Source organism: Hirundo rustica, chromosome 4 (assembly GCF_015227805.2).
Source record: "Hirundo rustica isolate bHirRus1 chromosome 4, bHirRus1.pri.v3, whole genome shotgun sequence".
NCBI lineage: Eukaryota > Metazoa > Chordata > Aves > Passeriformes > Hirundinidae > Hirundo > Hirundo rustica.
This window is the reverse complement of record NC_053453.1, coordinates 20,401,517-20,424,097: the sequence shown is the minus strand read 5'-3', so window position 1 is coordinate 20,424,097 and position 22,581 is coordinate 20,401,517. Positions and strand designations below refer to the sequence as shown.

The following is a 22,581-nucleotide window of genomic DNA, read 5'->3' as shown; positions in this document are numbered from 1 at the left end:
TATCCTCTCAATGCAAAAGTATGTGCCAAAAGGAAAAATGATGCTGCAGTAGCTGCCTGAATTATACTTTATAGCCTGGTGGTTAAAGTACTCAGTTGGGAACAACTAACTATTGAGTTATAAGGGTTCTGGACACGAAAGTCTCTGCTGCTGAAGCTGTTCATGTTTTCACAAACAATTAAACTTCCATTGGACCCGCCTGAGAGTAATTCACAGTATAGTCCAGTATTCAGTGAGGAATGGGAATAGCTAAGTTCAAATCATTACTCTAATGAACATTTAATGAACTTTAGCATAGATGAAGTAAAATTTTCCCATTGCAAAAGCTTATCATCAGTGAATAGACAGCATCTGGCAACAGCAACATTCCCATGCATCCAGCTGTCTAGAGGCAGAAGATCAGGCAAGAGTTTTCAAGAAGATGCACCATTAGAGACCTGGTTTAACAAGCAGCTCTGAAATTAAAGCTCTCCAGGGAAAGTCCTGCACACAGCAGACTGGTGAGATAGGACTTGTTCTTGCACAAAGTCACAGGGCAGAAGTTGATTATATACAGCATGCCCAGGCAGCTCTGTTTCTGCAGAGTTCTTTGTCCAAAACTCATAATTTTACCATAAAGCAATCTTGTCTGTGACTGCGGGGACAAGATTTGAGCTATCCTATCTCCTAAGTTATGTTTTATTTCCATCCCTGAACCCAAAAGAATTTGCCCAAGAACCTTGTTTAAGTCACAAGTAAACAGTGTGGTAAGAGGAGCACCAGCACTTAATGAAGGGTACCCAAGACTGACATTTCAAAACTATCACTTTTATTTTACATTATCAAATCTCCAAAACAGAAAGAAAGCAAAGAAGCAAAAAAAGAAATTAAAGCCCAACCCAAAAAAGAAGCCCCCAAGCTTCACTAAAACATGATCATTTTGGTTCAGAATAAAATGAATGTTTATTTCCAGTCCAGCTAACTATTTGCAGAGCCTTGCTCACAATATTGCATGCATGCTTTGGGTAGATTAAAAACAACTGAAAAGGAGGAAATTTAAAATTAGTAATCACCTTTTCTAAAAGGTGTGAAATCTTCTCTTAACTCCTGGTAAATAGATGAGGCAGTTATTCACCACTGAGCTGACAGAAGTTGCCTTTTCTTAGGGACCTTTACTCAATTTAGAGAAAAGCAAACAAACTTCTAATGAAATCATCATGAAAAATCAAAATAAAAAAAAAAAGGGTTCTTGAGATACCAAGAAACATACTGGCATAATGTTCAACTAACAAGTCTTTTACAAACTGTTTTGATTGCTTCTCTTCCCAAACATTTAGGAACACAAGAAGTTGTCTCAGCTTAGTAGAACATACATTTGCACACTCACCTATCTTAATTTTCTTTAATCCCACATGACTTAATGTCATGCTTTGTCATAAGAATGATAGACATTCCTCTTTTTTCCCAATCACTCTAAAATAGGTTTCAGATACGAATTTTAACAATTTTAATATTATTGGGCAATAGTCCAAATACCTTTTCCTGACTCTGGATCTCTCTTTCTTTGACTGTCATCGTTTCCTAAGGGGGATGTACAGCCTCTGAGTACAGCTCAGGCAGGCTTCACCACTTGCTCCTGAGACTGATGACTTGCATATTTAAATCATACTGTGACTTGGATAATCTCCTTTCATAGCAAAACCCAGGGGAGGGAACTGTGTAAGAGGATACAAGGAATCCCTTGTTAGAATCCCTTGTTAAGGACTAGCTATCTGAAGTACTTATATGCCCCCACCCCTCACTCTTATATCTGATTATCAAGGAGGCTTCATATTCACAAATCCCTTCAGCCACAGAAGTGCTCTGACCAGGGCAGCAGGGGCAGTGAGCTCTGGACATCAGTCCTCCAGAGCCTCTGGGCACTCAGCTCCACAGGCATCATCCATCAGGCTGAGGATTCGCTGCTGTGTGCCTTGCCCAAGGTCACAGAGAAAAACTGTACTGAAGCGAGACAAAGGACGTAAGGCTTCAACGAGCAGTACCACACAGCAAGGGAAGTCTGTCACACTCACACAAAGCTGTGCAGCTTGCCGTTGAGCCAAGTGATTATGTGATCCATACCAAAAATACCCTGCATTCTCACCAACTTTTTACGTCTTTCGTCTCACTCTTTCTTGCAGGCCAGAAAAATTATTTGATGTGTATGTAAAGGCACAACAAAATAAATATAACTAGAAAGGTGAATCTTCATTCCCAAAGCACAAGTTCTTTGCTATTCAGCCCAAAAATAGAAATTAGGAGAGGAAAAACAAAACAACAACAACAAAAACCCACAAGCTTTGAAACTTGGCAGGAATGGCAGGAAATCATACCTTGAGTCATGTAGGGCACTCTCAGCATCTGTTCCAGCTGCAAGATTTCATGCTCCCATATACAGCACAGCTACCATCCAGTCTTATTCCAGTCACCAAAACTGACACTAGAAATATTATTTTTTTCTGTGCTGTGTCTAATATCCTACACATGCAGTTTCCAAAATGTTGTTTAGTTGGAGATGTGAACTAGCTCACAGATGATAAGTTTTTGTCGTTCAGGTGGTATTTGGCAAAACAGTTCCCAGCAGGTTGAAACAACAGCTCTGACTGCACTTAGGATTTGCAAGTGGAAGTGTTTGCAACATGCACAAAAGAAATGCTAGTTAATAAGACAAGTGTTTACACAAAACTTTCTAAGGGTATCATCGAATCCTATCCAACAAAGAAGACATAAACACATTATTTTTCTCTCATATTTCATGCTTTTTAATAGCTTTTACTTTCATTACAAACCCTTCAGTTCTGTCTGAACTGAGCACAAAGAGAATCAGCCCTTTAATCCTCAGGACAATACATGTTCTCTTCACACTTTGGAAAGCAAATATTGCAGCTGGTAACTTTTAAATCCTGTGCTTTGTTGTGCAAAAACAGCAAGCAGAACCATCAAATTTAGGAGTGGAAAACACTGGCTGTTTTACCTAGATCATTTTCCTACTGCTATAAAAAAATGTATGTTTTTATACTTCTATCCAGCCTAATTTTCAGAAAGCTAGGAAAATTGGCACTTTTCTCATCATACACAACTGGATTAAACTTTAGACAACATATAAGAGAGTATTTCTTGGCAATATTTTTTTGGCAATAATCAACCCATATTTTCATTCCTGAAAAAATATCCTAGCTCTAGCTATGTATGTCTGTGCTCTACTGCTCCTCTATGAATGGAATTTAGAGTTTTAGTGTTGTAGTTTATCCATATTATAAAACTATTACTTGGAGAGGCATGTCTGTGGAGATCAAATGGCCATCTTCCCCAAGATCATTATTGTCTCATATTAAAAAAAAAAGAAAAATCTCTTTTAATTGAGCATGTCCCTATCTATTTTCAGACTGCTACCAACAGTACATCAACATGATCATATCTGAAAATTACATGAAGCAATAGAGGACCCATGTTCACTTTTTCTATGTGGGTGCTGGACAAACCCTACTCAAATACAAAGCCTACTAACAGTGATGACACAATATTTTAATGGACATAGGACATTATTTGCCTCTGGATAAACTGAGTTAAAGAGTGGTATCATTCACTGGCTTCTCTGGAATTCACTGCTCTCTCAGAGATTCTTCCTCACATAAGCAAGACTAAGTCACACAAAAATCAGACTCCATTTCCCTTTTGAGCAAGCAGAATTCAACAAGTAGGTCCTATCCACTCAGCTACAGAAAAACATAGCTACTTACACTACTTGTCTGCATCTCATGAACACAGAAGCCAGCAATTTGAATCCTAAAACAAGTCATGCTCCTTCAGCAAGACATCCACAGTCTTGGGATTCGAAGGCCTTTGCACTTTCCATTCAGTGCATGATACCATCCCTGACAGCCTATTTATCTCTTTCTGTAGTTGTGGTTTGATCCCAGACACCATAGCAGTGAGCACAGTCTGAATTCCCCAGGTTTTTTGATGCTGCTCCTAATGATAAATTTGTTCCTGTCTCAGATGGCCAAGATATATTCTCTTCTCCCACAGCACTGTCTTGAAAGGTTGTTTGGACTATGTGGTCCACAGCCAATGAACTTACAGTAATATAACAACATAGCAAACATCCTTTACAAAAGTACACGTGTATGCTATATATTCTCTCCTTTCTATTACTAGCCAATATATATTGTCTTAATCTAGCACTGAATTTCAACATGTTCCACTTTAATAGTCCATTTACATGTCATCCAAATAGGCAGGTTAGTCTGGAGACCCGCAACCTCACGTACATTTATACTACACACCTTCTAGACTGGTAAGTTCTTGTCTAGGTGGCAGCCCTCAAGGAAGTCAGCTCATCTAGGACACTTTCTGTGTTTCAGCACAACTCATAGAACCAAAGCATATGCCTGGTACCCAGCGAAGAAACCAGAATGGCAAGAAAACCATCCCTTTCTTCAGTTCATTTCCCAGGTTTTGTTTCCGAAGTGTCAGGCCTAGAGAACCATTGTAGGGTCGATAGCTTCTCCAATGAATTACCTAAGTAAAACCGTGGTCATAAGTTTTCATGAAGACCTTAATATTTCACAGCATTTTGCAAGCAAAAAACAAATAAATTTTATCTGAATAAGAATAACCATCACTTCAGGGGATCAGTGCTCCTGTAATGAAATAGATGTGCTTAACAAAATTGTGCCCTGCCTGGAAGACAATTGCAATGGCATTTTAAATGTAAAAAAGCCACTCTCAAAGTAAAAATCTTATGGAAATTGTTAGGCACTTTTCATAGTATGATACCCAAAATGGGCTATCATACTTTTGCTACTTTCCAATTTCTAGAAGAGCCATGTGCAAAATGCACTAGTGAAGAGGGAACAGAGATTCTGCCTCTACAAATACCGTTGCTACATAACTAAATGCTGGAGGCACCTTTAGTGAAAAACCATAAGCCAAAACTCAAAAGATGAATTATTTCTGCTCAGAGAAATCACTTTTGCTCATGTCCCACAGTCACAAGCTGTAGAAGAAATAAAATAGGAAGAGAGATCTCTCAATACCATGGAATATCTCAGCATTGCTACCAGAAATAGTTTACTCCAGAGAAGAGTTAGAGCCCAGTATCTATCTGAAGTGCCAGACAAGAAATCCTACAGGGAGATAAAAAAATATAGAGACCCATGTCCCTTTAGAGTTCGATCCTTCAACAAGCATTTCTCTTTTTTCCTGTTATCCCCACAGACAGGTCCTTCTCATGTTTCCTAATTTACAGCTCTTCCCCCTGCTGACACACTCATCCTCACAACCTGCAGAAACCGAGACTCAGTCAAGTCTTGCTTATTCAGCATGTGTGAAAAAAATTTTCTTTGAAAACTATGGAATGAAATAGTCACTTGAAAAATACTGGCAACAGCGGTCAAAAAGTAGCTCTTCTTAATTAAAGTAGAGAAAGAAATAAACGTGTGGCAAAAGAAAGAGAAAAGCAAATGAGTAAAATTCCTTCCAAAGGAAAGTGAGGACGGATTCAAGAAACTGGCACCACCCTTGCAGGTGTTTGAAATCATCTTATAGAACCTTCTATCACTTCCATCAAAGGTTTCCAAAGCCTTCCAGTGAGGAGAGGTTCAATCTGATGCAAGTACAAGCAGGTATCAACCCAGCCCCCTTCTGAAAGCGTTTTATTCTTTCTATTGAGAACACAGACAACCAAGGGCCAACAGCCTCCTAATTTAAGGCCTCACTTAAATGCTTAATTGTTCTGTCAGAGAGATAGGGGACATAATATCTTGCTGGGAGTACATATAGGTTCCAACCCAGAGGAGTTTTTTGCTCTTGGCTATTTAATTCATTCCTGTGGAACTAGTGTCCTCCAATAAGACTTTTGTTCTGATGACTACTTTTCTCTGATAAATGCTTGGAAGCACAAGGATATACATTTAAGCACTCTAAACCAGTTTAATCCTAAAAGCACAATATGCTTTAGGGAAAATAATGAGAAAGGAAATAAGTAAACACAAAATCTAGCACTTGGCTGTAACACAATAGTGCCTGTTTTCTGATGACAGTCAGAATGCAGGACTATTCATATTGCCCAACTGCTACTGTACTGAAACAATTAAACACCAGGGGGGAAAAGTCATCTTAATTTGGTTCTCACTGCAGCTAATAAAACTAACATTGCTGTAGTAAAGCACTGAAAAAGCGTCAATGATCCTTGCAGTGTCTTGGCTTCCCTTCCATGTGACGTAGGAGCAGAGGAGTTCTGTCCTGAGAAATCAGCAGCAATGTCTATGCTGGTAAATCACATTCTTTCAGAGCACATCTCTGAGCAATAGCTCAGCTGCCTGCACTGTCAGACGGTCAGGACAGTCTATAACTCGGCCATTACCTCTGCCAGCCAAGTCTCCCAATTTTCTGACAGGCTTCAGAAGTCATCATGGGTCAGGAATCGTCCCCTCCTGGTCATTTGCATGCAGACCCATGATTTGAGGGAATAAAGGAGTATGTGATATGGGTGTGGAGTGCCTGTGTCACCTGGCCTCAGCCATGAAAGGGTGAAATCATTTTCTCTGCATATGCAGTTTCCTTCATGTGAGGGAACCGTGTAGATATATATAGAGATATATATTCCCTGCCCTCAGGGAAGTAGAAAGAAAATCAGATTGTTGGTCTTTAACAGCTCCACTCTCTTTGTAATGTGCTCATGTAGTGTACTTATGGAATGAAGTAAAACCCTCAACATTTTAGACACTTTCAACATGCCTACAAAAGCAGGGGTGACACCACAAATATTTAACTAATATTGATCATGCTTCTGATTGTTTCTGTGGAATGCTTAAACACAAACAAATCAAAATGACAAAAAAGAACAAAAAGGTCAGAAAATGCTTCTCAAGCCTTGTAGCAAACCAATGACAAACAAATGAAAATAACACAGAAAAGCAGATTACCCTTTTGCTCTAACCACAGGTTATAATTCCATCTAGGAATGTGAGAAACCAAAATCCTTAAACTTTTAGAGGAATATTTAAGGAAATAATATACTGTAAAAATATACTAATATACTGTAAAATACTGAATGAATGCATTTGAGTTGGTTTTGTACTCTCTTGCCTCAGGCAGCTTAGCACAAATAAAATCTGATGCTAATCAGTGCTAGCAGTTTTCACAGAATCTGAAAGCCTATTATTTCCTCTGGCTGCAACTAAAAAAATGGCAACTGTTTCATTATTGATGCTAGCAAAGTACCTCTTGTACCTATAATTTCATCTTGGTGTTGACCTGGTATTTGCCTCTCTTGACCACATACATTTAACCTAGTACTGACAGAAGCATCATGGTTGAGTTAAAAGGGGTTTTCTGCATAATTAAGTGTCTACTGCCATGGAAATATAAAGAGAGATTAATGTTTCTTCTATGTAAAAGAAGTTCAATTATGAAAAAAATATAATTTTAATAAAAGCATTTTCCAGCCAATAACAAGACAAGATGCTCAGGCACTAAACAGATATATGCAAGTACAAAGCTACAAAAAAGCACTGTAAAATCAAAAGGGATGTTTTGGCTTGTTTTATAATTAAAAATTATTCAGAAAGTGCAAATATTATCTAGAACAAAAGTAAAATAAATATGTTCATCTTGAGACCTATTTCAAAATGTTTTAGTCATCTTCTCCCTACATGCAACAATTTTTCTTCACACTTCACACAAAATTTTCCACATATGTTATAACTACCAGGGAAAAAATCTTCCTATTACACATTTCAAATGGTAAGCAGTGGAAAATATTGACACATGTAGCAGTACACAGTGAACAGAAAATGGATGTATTTCAACCAGTGCAGTGCATTTTTTATTAGAGTACCAATATGTTAGGTAAAATTCTTGAGCCTCTTCTTTACTTCTTTAAAGTACATAATACAGCTTTTCCATAATGGAAAAGCCCCGCAGTCACACATGGAACAGACTGACTCCTGCGTCTTCCTAGAGCCTTTGAAGTCTATAATGCTCATGAGGTGCAAGTACTTCTGTAGATATAGAGTCTAGATCAGGATCTGTGTGTGCCTCAGGTTGCCTCACAAAAATATGTTTGTGCTCTCTGAAATTAGGTGGTAAAATGTTAGCACATTTTATTTACATCATATTCCTTTCATGAGATGTACTCCATTGCCACAATTTAAATTTGAAGCCCTGAATTTATGAAGTTCAGTGAGATAAGGCTCTATACTATGGTAATGCCCTCATTTCTGGGAGGCCTGTCTGCTGCTCTATGCAGGTCTAGAACACAAGGCAGCAGAAGTGCCAAATGGCAGCCAAACATAAAAAGACCTGCAACTAAGCATAAAAATAGCATCATCCAAGTATAGCCCTAGTAGCTGTGCAAAGCTACCAGGCAAAGATATACACTAAAATCCAAAATGAGGCTATGAAACAATCAAAGTGAATAAGCAAAATGCTAGTGGAACTAATATATTCACTTCTAGATTGACTGAAAGAAACTATCTCTTGTATTTTGGATGGTTGCCATAAAGGTGAAAGTGTTACTCCGTAATGTCATTTGTACTTGTACTTCTCTTGAGGTAAACGTGTATGAAATATATAAGGCAAATGTGCATGAAGCAAATATTAGTCCCTTCAGACAGCACCTATTAAAGTAGATTACAGCTCTGCAGCAAAAAGTAAATTTGACCACAAAGAGGAAATAAGTAATTTAGCCTTGGGAGAACTGGTGAAAACAGAAGGCGAGACAAGGAAAGGCCAGGCAAAGCAAAGTAAAGCAAGGAAGGAGTAAAGCTGTTGATGAATATTTGGCCTTATACACGTGTAAATAAATATATACATAAAAGCTTGAGATCACAATTCACGAAGCATACTGTCCACCCATCCCAATTTGCATGCAAACCATCATCCCTAGGCTGCTCCTAGTGCGACACCAGCTAGAAGATGTGTGAAGGTGACAGATGGAGTGTACCAAGGAGTTCAGAAATAGTATGTGGGGTTTAGATGTGAGGACACAAGCATAAACAAACACCTCTCTTTTTCCAGCAGATTTTAACCATTCACATAAGTTATTCAGACATTAAACAAGTAGAAGCTTTGAATACAGGGAGCACAAGACATGAAGTGAGCTAAGATACATAGTCTCTCGTTTCCTCCAGGCTGAGTTTGGGGGCCCTGGGAAACCACCCAGATGCTCATAAGTGTCACACAAAACAGATAAAAGTTCCCGTCTAGCCATGCGTAAGCAACCTATAGGAAAACAGAATTTCTGTAAAACAAGTATAAGGAAGGATGTAAGAGTAATATTTTGACAGACTGAGTCAATATAAAGGTTTTCTTTGTGACAGTGAGAGCTGCTTAACTGAAACAGCCACCTCCTCAATAGATCCTACCAGTCTATGGTCTCCTGTCTCTGTTCTCTCTGTGAAGCAGCCCACTCCTGGTGTTTCCTGAAAAAAACCAACTTAAAATTATGGCAAAAACCAACAACCTGATGATAATCAAGGAAGAACAGGTCCACTTTCACACAATAAATTCCATGCTCCAGTGTTTCCTGTATGTAAAGTGCCTCTAGAAAGTCTAAAACCATCAACTGGTAAAATTTAGTCTGTCCAAATTTGTACCTTAATGTTTTGGACCTACCAAGGGTAAAATCACCTGTTAAGCAGCAAGGCCTCGAAATTCACAGAAGGAGAAAGGAGAGAGAAGAACTCAATGCAAGCCATTTGATCATGAAAGGCTATAGATAGAGGTCATTTCCTGTGGTGGCCTCTCTCCCCTCTTCTCACGGAAACACTTAGATAAAAGAATACATTTACTATCAGTTTATGCTATCGATCAGATCATCAGATAGAACTATTGACCTGTATGTTTTCTGTTGTAAAATCAATAAAAGAAAGGAAAAAAATGCAAGAAAAAGAAAAATAGCAGCATAAAATTTTAGGCTGCTGAGAGTAGGACTTCTTAGGCTATCTTTGTGTATTCACATTGAGAGATATACTTCTCACAATTTCGTTACAAATTAAAATTTTGCCAGAAAATAATGTTCTCAAAAATATGTAGTTCTTATATTTAGGAACTTTGGAGAAGGTATTAAAGCAATATTGAACTTCAAATTACAGGTTCAACTTTTTAAATAGTACTGTTAAACAGAAATATGGATGAATCACACTCATCCTGGAAAAAATGGAAACAGACAATTGCATGACGGTGATTGCTGACTTCAGTGAAAGTACAGACATTTACCCCAGCTGAGTGTCCCACCTTGACACATACCAAGATACAGTAAACACAATTTCATGCCTGGAGCCTCTATGCGCACAGGCCAAGGTCCAGGTCCTCAGTTAGAAAGCCGTGGGCATGCATCAGCTGAGAATTTCAGCCTGTCTTTGGTCATATACACACCCCAATACATCTAAGTTTCTGGAAAATTACCCTCAATTTCCTAATCCTCTTGACTATAACCATTGTGAGTAGTTTCTATGGTGCTTTTCACCCAGAGCCTTATCCAGAAGCCTCTACTCATTAAGAGATTCACTTCTGAGAGGAAAGTGTAAAAACAGATTTCACATGCTGGTCCATCATCAGATGTAAAAGGGTATAATTGGCTTTTTTTTTTTTTTTTTTTTTTTTAAAGAATATTTGTACAGGATCTATATTTAAAACTAGAAGAGATGTCTCCTCATTTTGCCAGCAGCTGTGTTACATCAATTAAATGGGTAAATAAGATCTTTCCCCAGAGGGGATATCACATGACCCTCTATTGATTAAGACTGCAGTAGAATGTTATTTGCAATCTTATTGCATAATGTAAATCAGGAGGTAGCTGTCAAGGTTTCAGAAGACAAATTGCCGCTATCTTAGACAATTCATAGGCCTCTTTCCTTCTTGCTGCTCTTAATTCACACTTAATGCATGTCTTACCAGGCTTAGTTTCTTAAATCAGTCTATAGAACCCTATTCAACTCAGCTGGGTGTAAGTTGTAGTCTGTGTGGCCCTGCATCACAATGGGTATTAAAGTGACCATTCCATCTACCATTATTTCAGAAATATGCATTATTTAATAGCTTAACGCAATTTTTAAAAAGGATGCAAACTGAAAAATAGACGCCTCCTGCAACATGCCTGATGGTTCCCAGGACAGATAAACCTCCCCGCCAGGCACAACAACTCCAGAGGCGCTCTCCATATGGAACATTTTATAAGTCTTAACTCAGTCTTGTGTACTTGATTCACATAAGTAAAACATATGGCTAGAACTAGTCCACTACTCTCAAGCCTGTGCAGTAACTGCAGCTAAGCATCAGTTTTGAGACTGAAAGGAACACCTGACCACAACACAGAAGTCACTTTGCTCCTCCAATGAACTGTAAATCCATCATTATTTCCTTCGAGGAAGAACCAAAGGGAAGGACTAAAATCTCCATTCAAATGGCTGAAATGCACTTTGCTGAGAAACCATAAAAAAAGGCCAATCTTTCTCTACTACTAATCAATCTCAGTTACAGCAACTAGAAAGCAAGTGCAACACTTTTCAAACTACATAACAGCAATATTAAATATTAACAGAATCTTCTGCACCAAAGTCAAAGAAATGGTCTTTCAGTGGGTTTTGGTGATTGTAAAGTTGTATGAAATAAGGCAAGATCTCTGAATGGATGAAAAGAACAGTGGGTGGTAGAACACTAATCCAGACGAAAGTTACAATTGTCCTGCACATAGAAAACAGTGCTCAACTTACCGTCATCTGTTTGCTGTTGCAAAGGATTAAAAATTAAATATCTGCTGCCTGATCATTTCCATACAAGTTGATTGATTAGAATGTGTTCATCTTCCCATCTAACTTAGCAAATTTAAAAGTGGCATGTTTACTTTTCCATTATCTAGAATGTCTGACTTCATGAAGTATTTGGAAACAAATGCCACTAGAACTGTTGCCTAAAAATAATCTCTCACAAAGTGATAACAAAGTCTGGAAAAAATTTCACCTTGCAGAAAATATGGAGGAGGCAAAATTTCAAGAAAATCAAAGATATTACAGTACATTGCATTTGGCTAGACATGCACATCAATGTTACTGACATATCTTTCTATGTAAGGAAATGACCTGGTCCTCCAAAAATTTTGTGTTAAAATCTTACTTTTCATTCTCATGGGAATTTGGGAAATCAATCCCAACCCAGACGTGATGAGCTTAAATGCTCAACATGGAACAAATTTTAGTAGTATAAAAGTAGGGATACAAATCCCTAAAGAGTTAAAATGTGCACAGATTGCTCAGAACTTTAAGATAAGCACTTGGCACCTTAAAGTAGGGTCTGAAAATGCTGCTTTTAGGTATTTTTCCCTCCTTTGCTTTGAAAGAGCAAACCAGCCATTTCAGATTTTTGAATGTGAAAAGTGTCCTTTCTTTTCTGAAAATATGACAACTCAACCACTTCACTTAAAGACAGTAAATGTTACTTACCTTGAAGAGCCTTAAAATATTTGCAACCATAATGGACACAGAACTTGCTGCAGCACCTATCACACCTGATATCTTGTCTGGCTTAGTGAAAATTGGTGGGTCGCCATTTGCACACTTCACGTCTGAACCATCTTTTTCTATCAATGCTTGCACAAATGTTAAGGACTGCTCCAATGCATAAGTGTCCCTGGAACACGTATCAAGGATACGGACACCTAAGGTGATATTAGCAAGAAGATCAGGGTCTTTATTAATCTGATCAACTGCATACAGCATTGCCTCTAGTCTGTGGATCCCCTTCTCCTTCTTGAGCTCCCCACAAGGCACCCCTCTATCCCCTTTTGCATGAACGGGGAACAGTCCTCCCAAGATGATGTCCCCATCCAGTCGAATGGAGTGGGCATATTCCTGGCCATGAGTTCTTTGCATCAGAGTGAGTATCCAGTAGAATTTGGCTGTTAACAGGAAGAAACAATGGCAGGAAACCAATCGTTTGCCTTCGTATACCATTTTCTCTGAAGACGTTGTTGCTATCCAGTATCCAGGTTTTCTTCTTGCTAAAGGATGAGGCTGACCGTTTGAAACTGCACTTTCTGGGGGCTACCATCAGTGCCCAGTAAGTAATATAGAACCATGCGGTAGGTCGGTAGAAAAAAAGATCTCAGCAGAAGTACATAAAATGTGTTTTACAAAAGGTGCCCACTGATGGAACAGGTTGACCAGCTTTTCTGAGGCGGTTTTTCAGTTGCTCTTAATTGATGGTGAGAAGTAGGGTGGTATGTGGTCCTGATGCTAAAAGGAGGTCAGTAGCTTATGTCCTTGTATTTTGCCCTACAGCTGAGGTACTTCTGAAAAAAAAAAAAAAAAAATTTAAAAAACAGTGAGAAATACCATTTACTTCAGCAGTTTTATACTTGTCAGAGAGTATATTTACTTTTGAACAGCAGTTACGTCACCTAAGTTTTACTTCCAATGTTCTTTAAGTTAGCAAATCTTGGCCTTCAGTGAATTTGAACACCTGGCTGCACTATACTATAAGCCAGGAAATTGATGATGCCAGCAGAGCAACAGCCGAATCAGGGGAACTAAACTTAGCTTGGTGTTCAGATCCTGAACCGTAACTCATATTTACCTTCATGTTGCGTGACACCCAGAAACAGAGCTGATCCATAACACACTGTATTTTCTGTTTCCCTCCATTATTCTGTTCAACTTTATTATTCACCTCCAGCCGACAGAAGTGCAATAATCACTTACACTCTCACTCCTGGAGAGGTCTCATTTATGACAATGGAGTAATCAGGGTGCCTGAATTTAAGTACACCCTTCAGCCAATGCAGTACAAGCACATTCAATTCATTTGGATGTTAAACTGATTATTTCTCCAATGGAATTCACTTGGCAGGGGCGGGGAGGGGATAACTATATATCTAAATCTCCTTCAAGATCACATCTAACACTAAATTATTTTTATGAAAAGGTAGCTGATTTCTCAAGTAAAAAGAGAACAATATATTATGTTAGGAAACCAGCTGAACATCCAACATTCCTTTTCCAACATTTGACTTGAGCTGAGGTTTAATATAAACAAGGTCTCTATTTTCTGCTTGCATTTGGACCGCATTAAGTAGGAACAATGTTGTGCCTGCACTGACATTTGGAGAGATCCCACTGATTCTAACGAGATGAGGATTTCAGCCTACATATCTAAACACCTGACTGACTGTTATAAGTATCTCCTAATTGCCCACACTTTAATTCTCAAGTGAAGGCATTTATTTATTTCAATTCTTAACAAAATTATACATACCTGTATAAATTTTTTAACCTCTGAGGACAAGAAAGGGAGAAGTTGTTTTGCCTGATACTAGATAGGCACACTGTGGGCAATTGCAGCTGAACCAGTCTCTCAATACATCTGTTACAGGCTCTGGAGAGCAGTGGACATCCTAGGGCACATTTTACCTTATCCTTTTCTTTACAAAAGTTTTACTTACCATGAAATTGATCACACTTAACAAGTGCCTATACCACTGCCAGTACAGAAAACCCAGGCATCAGGCTCATCTGTAAATATCTACTTTGTCCTTAGTGGTTTGACTGGTTCCTACCAAAAACATGGCCACACTGAAAGACAACTACAGACAAAACCACAAAACTTTTATGTATCATGTGGTAACAAAACTCAAAATGCACTTTGATAATGCTTTAAATTGATAATCCTCTTTTTACATTAATTTTGTTAAATGACTTCCTTACATGAAAACACTAAGCTCACAAAAATTGAAGTAGAGTCTTCAAATGATGGCTATTTGAAGACCCTAGAAAAAAATTCACAATGGGAAGTCTTTTACTGAATGCTAAACTATCTCACTGTGATCTGGTAATAGAACCAGTTGAAAATGAAACATTTGATGGGTATGAATAAAATCACTGCAATTGAGAACAGCACACAGGACTTTTCGTGCCTCTTGGCATTTAGATTTGCTTGAATTTGGCTCAGGGTTCAATCCAAGTGTTATAAAATCTGTGCTGTTTTGTGATAATCCCATAATTCTCCCTTGGTTCTTTTTAGGCACACTGGTTACAAAGCTGCCTAGGCTTCAGCCCTGTGAGCCAAACTCAGAGCTGTTCACAAACTGAACAACTTGACTCACACTACAGTGTGATGTGATCCAGGCCCATGGGATGTTTCTCATATGGTCCACACTATAGAGAAAAGATTGAACTACTAACTAGCCACAATTATCTGTTATTTTGATTGCCTTAGTAGAAAAAACACAGCTTTTTTTTCAAAATAGGAAAGAGTAGACCTAAAATAGGTATGGAAGCAATTTGTTGTATGGTTCCACAATGAACTCATTAGTCCATGGATGTATGTACAAACCAGGCAGGGAGAAATTCACTAAGGGAATAAAAGATAAGGTTACTCTTATTTAACACTATATGGAGAACAAGAAAGTACCACTGAAAAAGGGAAAATATTCCTGAAGGAAAAAAATGATGCTTTCTCTCTTTCTCAGCTGCAGGTTAATTCCTTACAAAGAATGGCCAAAGAATGCCCAGAAATTAAAGCAAGTGTCAGTGTTCATGCAAACAAATAGTGATGAATTCAGCTATTGCAACCCAAATTCTAACAATAGAGAAGCTACAGTGAGCCCAAAGTCATCAGTCTAATACTTTATCTCGAACTGACTGAAAATCAAATGAATTGATAATTAGCATTTTTCAACATTATAGTCTTCCTAAGCATTAATTGCTTTGCCTCAGCTTGCATGGTTTCCTGAAAAAGTATGTTTCTTAGCTGCAAGTGTCCACTGCTTGTCTATAAAACAGAAATAAAATTTTAAAGTGTTCTTTTTAAAAATTTAAGACCTTTTAGTCCTTTTTTAATGTTACCTAAGAAATAAAAGCTTCTATTATACTGCCTAATTTATTCGTGGCACACTGCTTTTTATATATTGATTAACATTACCTTTTACAGAACATTTCAAGTCTGTGTAGCTAAGCAGAAAGCATATGATCTAAATTAATTCCATTTTTATCAATGAATTTTAGTGAAAAAGCACAGGCCTCTGGGCTACAAAGCCTGAATGAACTTTTCTCATGTGCAGAGATTTCATTTGAAATAAAATGCTGTCCATTTCCAAATGACCATAAAAGATTGAATTAATGCAAATATATTCTTGATTTACCAGGTTCCCCACTGTAGTAGTTGGTGTTCATTAGAAACTTGAGTTCAGAGAAGAAATTCATATATTTCCCCAGCACAGTTCGAGAGTAAGTGCACCACAAAGCGTCTCTTCCAGTCACCTTGCAATACATGTTTTTCTTGGGTTTATTTCATTTAAAATATCTGGCATTAGCAGAACATATTGCTATTTTTAAAGTCAGTATTTCAGTACAAACCTCCACTTGTTCTGCTAGAATATATATTTATTTTTAAATCTAAGGAGGCGGAGTACTGCAAGACAGGGGTGATAGAAACTTCTGCATGTAGCGTCTGGTTCTGAAATTACTTCCTTCATAAAATCATTCAGCTTTATCAGATATTTGGTGCTCAAGGTTGTGTATTTTTGTACCATACTGCCAGAACCAGTGCATCAGAATGAACCCAGACCAGTCATTGCTCCAACCACAGATTCATTGCACTAAACGACAGGCTCATTATGGAACCTCTTTATGTTAATGAAAAGGTCCAAATAATGAGTTGAGTGACAGATAAATACTTAAATAAACACAGGAAATGTTTCTATTTCTTTAACAAGGTTGCTGAAAGAGCCCTCTTCAGCTGGCATTGAAGTTTTCGCTGAAAACATGTAGAAAGACTCAATATGTTCATCAGGAAGTACGGTTTTTAAAAATCTCACATTTACAGACAGCAGCAGGAGCAAGGAATACTCTCTGCAGCATAGGCAGGATGGACATTTTAGAGCTGACACTGCTAGACAGGCATATATGAACCCTTCACTGAGGGACAAAACAAGCTATCAAGTGAGGAGAAAAAATACCTCAGAAAAAATGTTTAAAATTTTGTTCAAGCCAAAGAAACTAATGTGTTATTGTATTTAAAGCATGGTTAGAACTGCACTAAGATAAAACAAAGCAAATATTATGTAAATTAAGATACGAGGAGTTCTAGAGTGAAAACCCATTCACAAAAGATCAGATTGTCCAGTAGATACAAAACTGATCTAGTTTCACTGAATGAAAACAAAACAATGGCAGTTTCCATTATTAAGTTCTGAGGAGGAAAAAAAATCAAAAACAAAACCAAATTTGATTATTTTGATGTTTTACTACTGAAACCTCTGAAATATGAAAGAATTCTCTTACTAACGTTCATTTCAATGTTCACAAAAGTTGCTTCTTTCTCCTGGTCAGCATTCCACAACAAGCAAATAGCTGAATTTCCACACAGAACAGGTAAAGAGTTGCCACCTGCACACAGTAGCCCAACACATATAGAAGATTAATGGGTTTTGCTGACAACAAAGGGGAATTTGGAAAACCTTTGGCCTTGACATTGCAACTCCTAACTTGCAAGAGAATTCTTCACTGATGTGAGCAGTCTTATCTACCTCAGCTCTTCTGTAATGGTTTGCTGTGCCCCTGCCACAGAGGTAACCTTTACACAATAATCAGGACTTCAAGGCGAATCACTCTCAGCATCTCGTTTACAGGAACTATTTCTTCCCTGTGAAGTCTGATATGTACCCTCAGCCTGAACAGCCCCTTTTCAAACACCCCAGGACACCTGCCTCCACTCCCTACTCTGCAAATAACCATTTACCAAACAAGCTACTGTGTGAAAATGCAACACAGGTCCTTCTGCTGGGATGAGACTAAGAGGAGCCTACAATTTTTAAAAAGGAAACTTCATTGAATATTTTCCTCTGCCCTTGGCTGGATTTAAAACTTAATGAACCCCATCAGTATTAGCACCTTCAGAAAAGGTTTCACCTCTGGGCTAGCAAATGATGATCAAGATTTTCCCAGACACCCAATAACAACAGCTTTCTCTGTTGTTTCTGCTTTCATTTGACCCTCTTCCCACTAGACTCCCGCTCCCCAGTCCGCGCAGCTGTGTTCAGAACACGCGCTGCTGGTGCAGTCCGGTGCTCTGCAAGAACGGCTCTGCCCCCCAGAAACGCAGCCGGTCCGCCGAAATCGTCCCGGGGCGCCTTGCAGGAAAAGTCCCGCACTGTGTCCACGCCCGACCCCGGCGGCAGCCCCAGCGAGCGGGCGAGTCCCCCGGGCGAGCGCCCCCGGCGAGCAGCTCTCCGCATCCCGCTCTCCGTAGCCCGCTCTCCGGCGCACGGCGCCCGTGCGTTCCCCACAGCACTCCGAACAGCACTCCGCGAACCGCACCCGCGCCCTCCTCACCGCACACAGCGGCTAACTCCGCGGACCCTGCACCGCACCGCGCACGGCACCGCGCCCGGCGCTCCGCACAGCGCTCCGCACAGCGCTCCGCGCCGCTCTCTGCCCCGCCGCCCCTCTCCGCCCGCCTCCGGCGCGCACCGCCGGGAGCCGACAGCCGGCCACGCACCGGCTTTCAGCGCGGCTCCTCCGTGCTCTCCCGGCTCATCGCGTGCTCGGCACCTTTCCCGGCCCGAGGAAGCGCTACCGCAGCCAGGCCGGCCCCGCCCAGCGGAGGGGCCCGGGGAGCGCCCCCGGGCTGGGCGAGCCGGCTCTCCCCGCGCAACTCCGCGACCATCGCCCATCGCTGCTGCGCTTCTCCCGTGAAGGGAGCCCCCTATTGTTCTCTACTTTACTTAGCCGAGCGATTTATTATTTTTTGTCTCTTTCCAGGCTTATCCGTACCCCGGCTGGCTTGTGCTGTGGAGGGATTCCGGCACAGCGGCTCTCTCCTCGCAGCCTCGCTCCTTCCAGCGAGCGGCCGTAGGACGGGTCTGAGCTGCCGCCCGTCGCGGCCTTGCAGCCGAGGCGGCCCGTGGGCGGGGGACGGAGGGCACATGCGGATCTCCCGGCTGCAGCCAGGGCTCCGCCGGGCCCCTCCGAGCCCTGGTCCCCGGCCGGGAGCGCTGCACCTCCGTCAGCGGCGACGCAAAATCAAGCGTCGCCTTTTACTTCCAGCCGCCGGTGATTCCTTCCTCTCCTTATATCAACTGGTCAGCTTTAATGCGCTTCTGCTCCGCCCTCGATGCAAACCTAAGTCTCTTTTAATGAATCCCTGGTCCCAGAGGTCGGAAGGTCGCGAACTCCAAAACACCAACGCCGGATTTCCACGCACTTTGGGTCACTGATTTTTTTTTTTTTTTTTTTTTTTTTAACTTGAGTTGCTTTGTATGGGTTTTGTGTTTGGTTTTCCTATTTCTCTGGGTTTTGTTGTTGTTGCTTGGTTTGTTTGGTTTCGATTTTTTAACCGTGTCATACATTCACCTGCCAACACTTCGCATTCCTGCAACGAGCACATGCCAGCGCTGGGGATGCCGCTCCACGCCGAGGACAATTAAGCCTTGCCTCGTGCCAGTACAGCCTCTCGCCTTCTTCCTCGGGGGAATAAGCCCCCGGAGCTCGGCGGGGATCCTCCTGCCCCTTCTCTCCCCAAGGACGAGGGGATGTCCCCGGCGGAGCCAAGGAAGCGGAGCCCACTCGGCAAGGTATGGGCGGGCTGCCGGCACCTCGCCCGACCCTTGCCCCGGAGAATTTGGCTGCGGCGGGCAGGGCTGGCCCGTGCCCCCCGAGCGGCGGCAGAGCCCTCTTCCCTCCTGGCCAGCGAAACGTGAACAAGGTGGCGGGGAGTGCGGGGGAAATCCCTGTGCCTCCCTCCCCTGAGGGTGGGAGAGGACTCGGCTAAGACGGCCAGGGGGAGACCTCACTGCTCGGGGGCTCCGAGATTCTCCCTTTTTGCTCTCTGCTGTGACGGCACCGTGTCCGGGATCTCTTTCGTTAGATCTGATTGGGGGAGGATATCGACAATAAAAATGATAAATAATTAACGCCAAAAAAAAATAAAAGCTCCCGGCGCCACGAAGCAGGCGGAGAGGATTGCCCGGGATTCCCAGCCCAAAATCTGAACTGAGGCAAAACGCGCATTATTTGCCTTCTCCTGTCTGCTTAAAATTAAAAGTAAAGACGACACACACATACACAATACCTTGATCGAAAAGAGTTGCATATCCATGTTACTGTGGAGGTCCCTGGAATTATACTCGGTGTCGATCGGGAATAGCATGAGAATTTCTGTACAAGCCTCGTCTCAGACAGCTTCCTTCAGCAGCGTCAGCTTAATATGGGAGAGCTCTGCCTGGGACAGGTATCCAGGAGAGCGCTTTCAGTCGCACTGTTTCACACTCGCGAACAGCCAAGCCGAACCTGCTCCACTGACTCCTTCCTCACTTCTCCTCCCCTCGCCTAAATAATAATAATAATAATAATAATAATAATAGTAGTAATAATAATAATAGTAGTAGTAGTAGTAGTAGTAGTAATAATAATAATAATAATAATAATCCTCCAACACCACCACAATCCACGAGGTAACTTTTTGGGGTCAGTGGCTCAGCCCCCGTGACTATACCAACCCTGCGCTGCCTTGCCGCTCAGTCGCAGCGGCGGACGCACGCACCGGCCCGGCCGAGCCGTTCACAGCCAAGCAGGAAAACACTCCCGCCCCCGGCCCGGCCCCCGGCCCGGCCCCCCGCGCCGGCGGAGCGCTCCGCGCCAGGAGCCCACGGTTGGGAGCCTCCGGCTGCCGGCGGCAGCGGCACCACGCCGCCGGTGCTTACCGCTGCTCTGGCGGGACGGGCACGGCACGGAACAGCTCAGCCCGGCGGGGCTCGGCTCGGCTCGGCTGGCTCGGCTGGCTCCTAGCCACACTTGTAGCTGTTCTTGGTGCTGAAGGAGGAGACGCTCCGCGGCAGGACAGGACCGGACAGGGCACGGCACGGCACGGCACGGCACGGCTCCGCGCGAATCCCCAGCCGGCCGCGGGCTGCGGCTCCGGGCCCGCCCGCCCGCGGTCGGCACCGCCCTCCGCGGCACACCCGCTCCGCCCGGGGCGCGGTGCCCGGCAAACGCGTGCCGCGGGATTTCTGGGCAGCGGAAGCCAGTAAAGGCTGAGGCTGTGGCGGTGGGGGAGCGGGAACATGGAGGGGGACAAAAAGGGGGTCACCGGCGCTGGCCAGGTCTGTCTAATGCGGTCTCCCCCAGGGTGCGGAGCCTCCTTCCACATCCCGCCTTCCGCGGGCGGCGGAGTCGTGTCCCCCACCATAGGATCGATGACACAGAATAAGTTTCCCGACGCTCTTTGTCCCGTCCCCGGTTTTGGCTCGCAGCTCGGATGCCGGATGGCGGAGTTCCCATTTATCCCCCGACACCAGGGAGGTTTCGGTAGCGCGGAGCCACGGCCATCCCAGAGGGTAAGGAACACAGCTGGGAGCACCTCGCCGGAAGGCTCTGGAAGTTTGCTCGGCTCCTAAAGGCTCTGCCCACCACACGACCATCGCACAGGGATGCCCCACGCCGCAGGCGGGAGTGCCCGGGCCGGCCCCGGGAGCGCAGCCCCGGCGGGGCCGCGCCGCCCGCCCGGGAGCGCCGCTCAGCCTCGGTGAGAAGGTTCCACCTCGAGGGCGCTGCCCGCAACTGCAGCCGCGGCGCCGGCCCAGCCCCCGGCCCCGGCAGTAGGACGGGGCTCCAAACCCCACGGGCAGGATGGCCGGTTCGTCAGGCTACTGACATCAACCGGATCTTTTCCATCTTCCCATTTCACGCTAGTCTGAACTACTTTCCGTAAAAGGAATAGCATTTTTCTTTGCTTTGCCCAAGGCTGTCTCACTTACCTAGAACATCACTGCTGGAAGGAGGAATTCCAAGAGTGCTCAAATATGTCCAACCAATGCTTCCATGATCATCTTTGTTGTGTGTTACTGCTTGTGTTTATGTTAAAGGTCTGCCTCAGGCAAACCACGGGACTCAGACAATGCTAGTCGTTCAAGCCTGTATCTTCTCTTATGGAAAATGTCTTTTAAAATTGCAAAATGGCACTGGGAAAACAGCCAGGTCTTAGGCAGGATATATTATCTCATGTTTGCATTTGTTTTTTCTCAAAACCTTCTATGACAGAAGATGGAGGACATGTTGTTTCAATGCGCCATCTCAAAAATCAGGAGTATAGTCATATAGGTGACTCTACGTCCTGATGTTCAACCATAAACAAAACTCCATTTAAAAGCAGATATCCTCCTTTACTCCCATCAGGAAAATTAGCCATGTGTGAGTTATCATCAGTGTTGGATAAACAAATTTCCAAGTGCATCTATATTTTGCCTCTCCAGCAGCTTAACAGAAAGTTCAGCGAAGCAAAACCAAGTGATGTCCTGAGAGCACAGGTGATGCCTGAACTCTTGTGTTAATCTTACAGTTGGAGCAACAGGCTGAGGTCAAAAGACTGGGGTACAGAAACCTCCAATGTGCTTCCAACTTGGTCACCAACCTGAATGTAACCTGATGCCTCTCCCTATTTCTTCTAGCTACATCTTTTCTATAGCACCATTTTGAGGGCATTGAGGGTATATCTTTTACATATATTTACAGTGAGTATCACGATGACTTTTTGGTGGGAGTATGATAAATAAATGCATAACTGAAG

The 22,581-nt window shown here is 42.4% G+C and overlaps 1 protein-coding gene across 5 annotated transcripts in view; it reads right to left on the bottom strand.

The window, feature by feature from the left end:
- Window positions 1-20,902, bottom strand: part of GRM8 (glutamate metabotropic receptor 8) — a 328,659-nt gene extending 307,757 nt beyond the window's left edge. For 2 of the 5 annotated variants that reach the window (XR_005700607.2, XM_040062865.2), the window contains exons 1-3: window positions 20,720-20,845; window positions 20,089-20,345; window positions 12,465-13,312 (exon numbers count right to left, since the gene is read on the bottom strand). Coding sequence is in view for 4 of the 5 variants with exons in the window: in XM_040062865.2 (XP_039918799.1) it covers window positions 12,465-12,974 (510 nt within the window). In the remaining variant the exon portion in view is untranslated. Of the gene's footprint in view, window positions 1-12,464; window positions 13,313-18,516; window positions 18,620-18,791; window positions 18,915-20,088; window positions 20,346-20,719 lie in introns of those variants that run through there. The other 3 variants (XM_040062862.2, XM_040062864.2, XM_040062863.2) reach the window with 3 other exon arrangements.
- Between the last annotated feature and the right edge of the window lie 1,679 nt (window positions 20,903-22,581).